At 41.1% G+C, this 2,245-nt stretch overlaps 1 protein-coding gene across 1 annotated transcript in view; it reads right to left on the minus strand.

Annotated features, from left to right (window-relative positions):
- Positions 1-2,245, minus strand: part of CSUI_006639 (hook protein) — a gene marked incomplete at its 3' end in the record, with an annotated part of 12,115 nt that overhangs the window by 6,035 nt on the left and 3,835 nt on the right. The window contains exon 4 of the mRNA XM_068066793.1: positions 841-906. Within this exon, the coding sequence (XP_067921230.1) occupies positions 841-906 (66 nt within the window). The remainder of the gene's footprint in view (positions 1-840; positions 907-2,245) is intronic.

Raw genomic sequence — 2,245 nt, forward strand, 5'->3', positions numbered from 1 at the left:
TCTTCCATCTTCTTCTTCTCTTTCCTTTCATTCTGGAGAAAGAAAGAAAGAGTGAGAAAGAAAGAGTGAGAAAGAAAGAAAGAGAGAAAGAAAGAACCTTTGTTAACTTCTGAAGAAGATAAGAGGGGAGTGCCATTCATGTAGAGAGACTGAGGGGCATTTGGCTCCAGATAGGACACACAAGCAAAGAGAGTTATGGAGAGGAAAACATCTCCACACGGACAAAGACAGGAAGAGACACGTATACACACACATACATACATGTGTATATGTATATATATATATATATATCTGTATCTATACTTGTAATATACATATATATATCTGTATCTATACTTGTACGCAAATGTGCATTTGTATGTGTGTCTACACTACACGGTTACTCGGTCATCTAGAAACATATGGAGATCTCTATATAGATAGATATATACAGATATTGGATGTCTGTACATGAGTGCAATGCCATGAAGATGGAGGTACAGAACACTACGTTGTGTTCGAGAGTGGGTAGAGAAGATAAGCACACTAAAAGGGCAAAAGAAGAAGAGAAGAAAAGGAAGGAGAGACCGGACAAAAGGTAGAGAATACCGAGGAGAAAAAGAGAGACAAGAAAAAGAAAGATGACGCTCTTCAGGAACAGCTAGCGAGTGCGTAACGAAGAAAAGAAAAAGGACCCAATTAAGCAGTCTTCTTTCAGTTGGCTACGCTAACTTCGAGCAGTAGACGACAGTTTAGTATAGCGTAGAATGGATGATAAATTATGATCTTCACGACTACATCTTAAACAAAGGTTATAAGTTAGTTAGCTAATTAATTAGTTCTTCGTCTTCTTTAGCTCACCTCAATGTCTTCTTTCAATTTCGCGATCGTTTTATCTGAATCTTCGATCTGCTCAGCGAAATCTTTCTAGGACAAAACAATAAGAAGCAAAGAAAAACAAAAGCAATTTTACCCTCCTGCTTCCACCATGGGAAAGAAGACGAAATTTCAAGTGGACGTACACCCGAATTTCAAGTGTATGTACATCTGAACTTCAAGTGTATGTACACCTGAATTTCGGTGTACGTACACCCGGATCTCAAGTGTATGAACACCAGAATATCAGATGTAGGTACACCCGCGCGTCAAGTGTACCTAGACCCGAACTTCAGGTGTATGTACACGTGAATTCAAGTAGATGTACACCCGAATTCCAGGTGTATGTACCCATCAATTTCACGTGTATATACACCTGAAATTCAAGGGTACGTGAACCCGAAGTGCAGGTCTATGTACACCTGAATAGCAAGTGAATGTACACCCGAATTTCAACTGTAAGTACACCTGAATTTCAAGTGTATGTACACCGGAATTCAGGTGTATTTACATCTGAACTTCAACTCTATGTACACCTGAATTCAAGTCTGCGTACACCTGAATTTTTGTGTATGCGCACCCGGATCTCAAGTGTATGTACACCTGAATCTCAGTGTATGTGCACCGGAATATCGAGTGTACGTACACAGGAACGTCAGCCGTATGTACACCTGAATTTCGAGTGTATGTACACCCGAATCTCGGGTGCACCTACACCAGTACTTCCAGTGTATACGGACCACAATTGCAGGTGTATGCACATCCCTACTTCGACTGTTATCTACAACTGATTTCGCATGTGCATACAGTCGAAGACACTACTATTAGAGGTGCACATACACATTTTTGTAGCTCTATTATGCGTGAATACGTACATGTATCTACGAATATCGAATCCAGGAAAAAAGGACGCAAACCTTCATGTACACACATACACCACGCGTGAACTCCACTGGCAGTAGAAATGGGTGTCCGCTCTTCCTTTTCTGTCTTCTCGTCGATCTATCTCTACAACGCCCATAGCCGGATATACACGTCTTCACCGGACAAGATATGGATAGATCCAGCACAGCCCCTCAAGCATCTTTCTTTTTTCCCCTGGTTCTTCTCCTTTTCTAGACCACTTCCCTTTCTGTTTCCTCTCTTCTGTCCTTCCTTCCTTTCTCTCTCTTACCACAAGGACATCGGTCTTCGCAGCCAGCTGTTTTTCTAAGACTGTGCATTTTGTTTTCGCTTGATCTCTTTCACCCTCAACTAATTTCAGTTTATCCATCAATGTTTCTTTCTGACTTTCACTTTCTGTAAGAGCTGTCTTTGTTTTCCTTAGATCGGCGCGAACTTGGTGCAGTTCATCCTGGACTTTCCCAATACTTCACGTATGTTACGTATA

This window comes from Cystoisospora suis (genome assembly GCF_002600585.1).
Source record: "Cystoisospora suis strain Wien I chromosome Unknown contig_3380, whole genome shotgun sequence".
Taxonomy (NCBI): Eukaryota; Apicomplexa; class Conoidasida; order Eucoccidiorida; family Sarcocystidae; genus Cystoisospora; species Cystoisospora suis.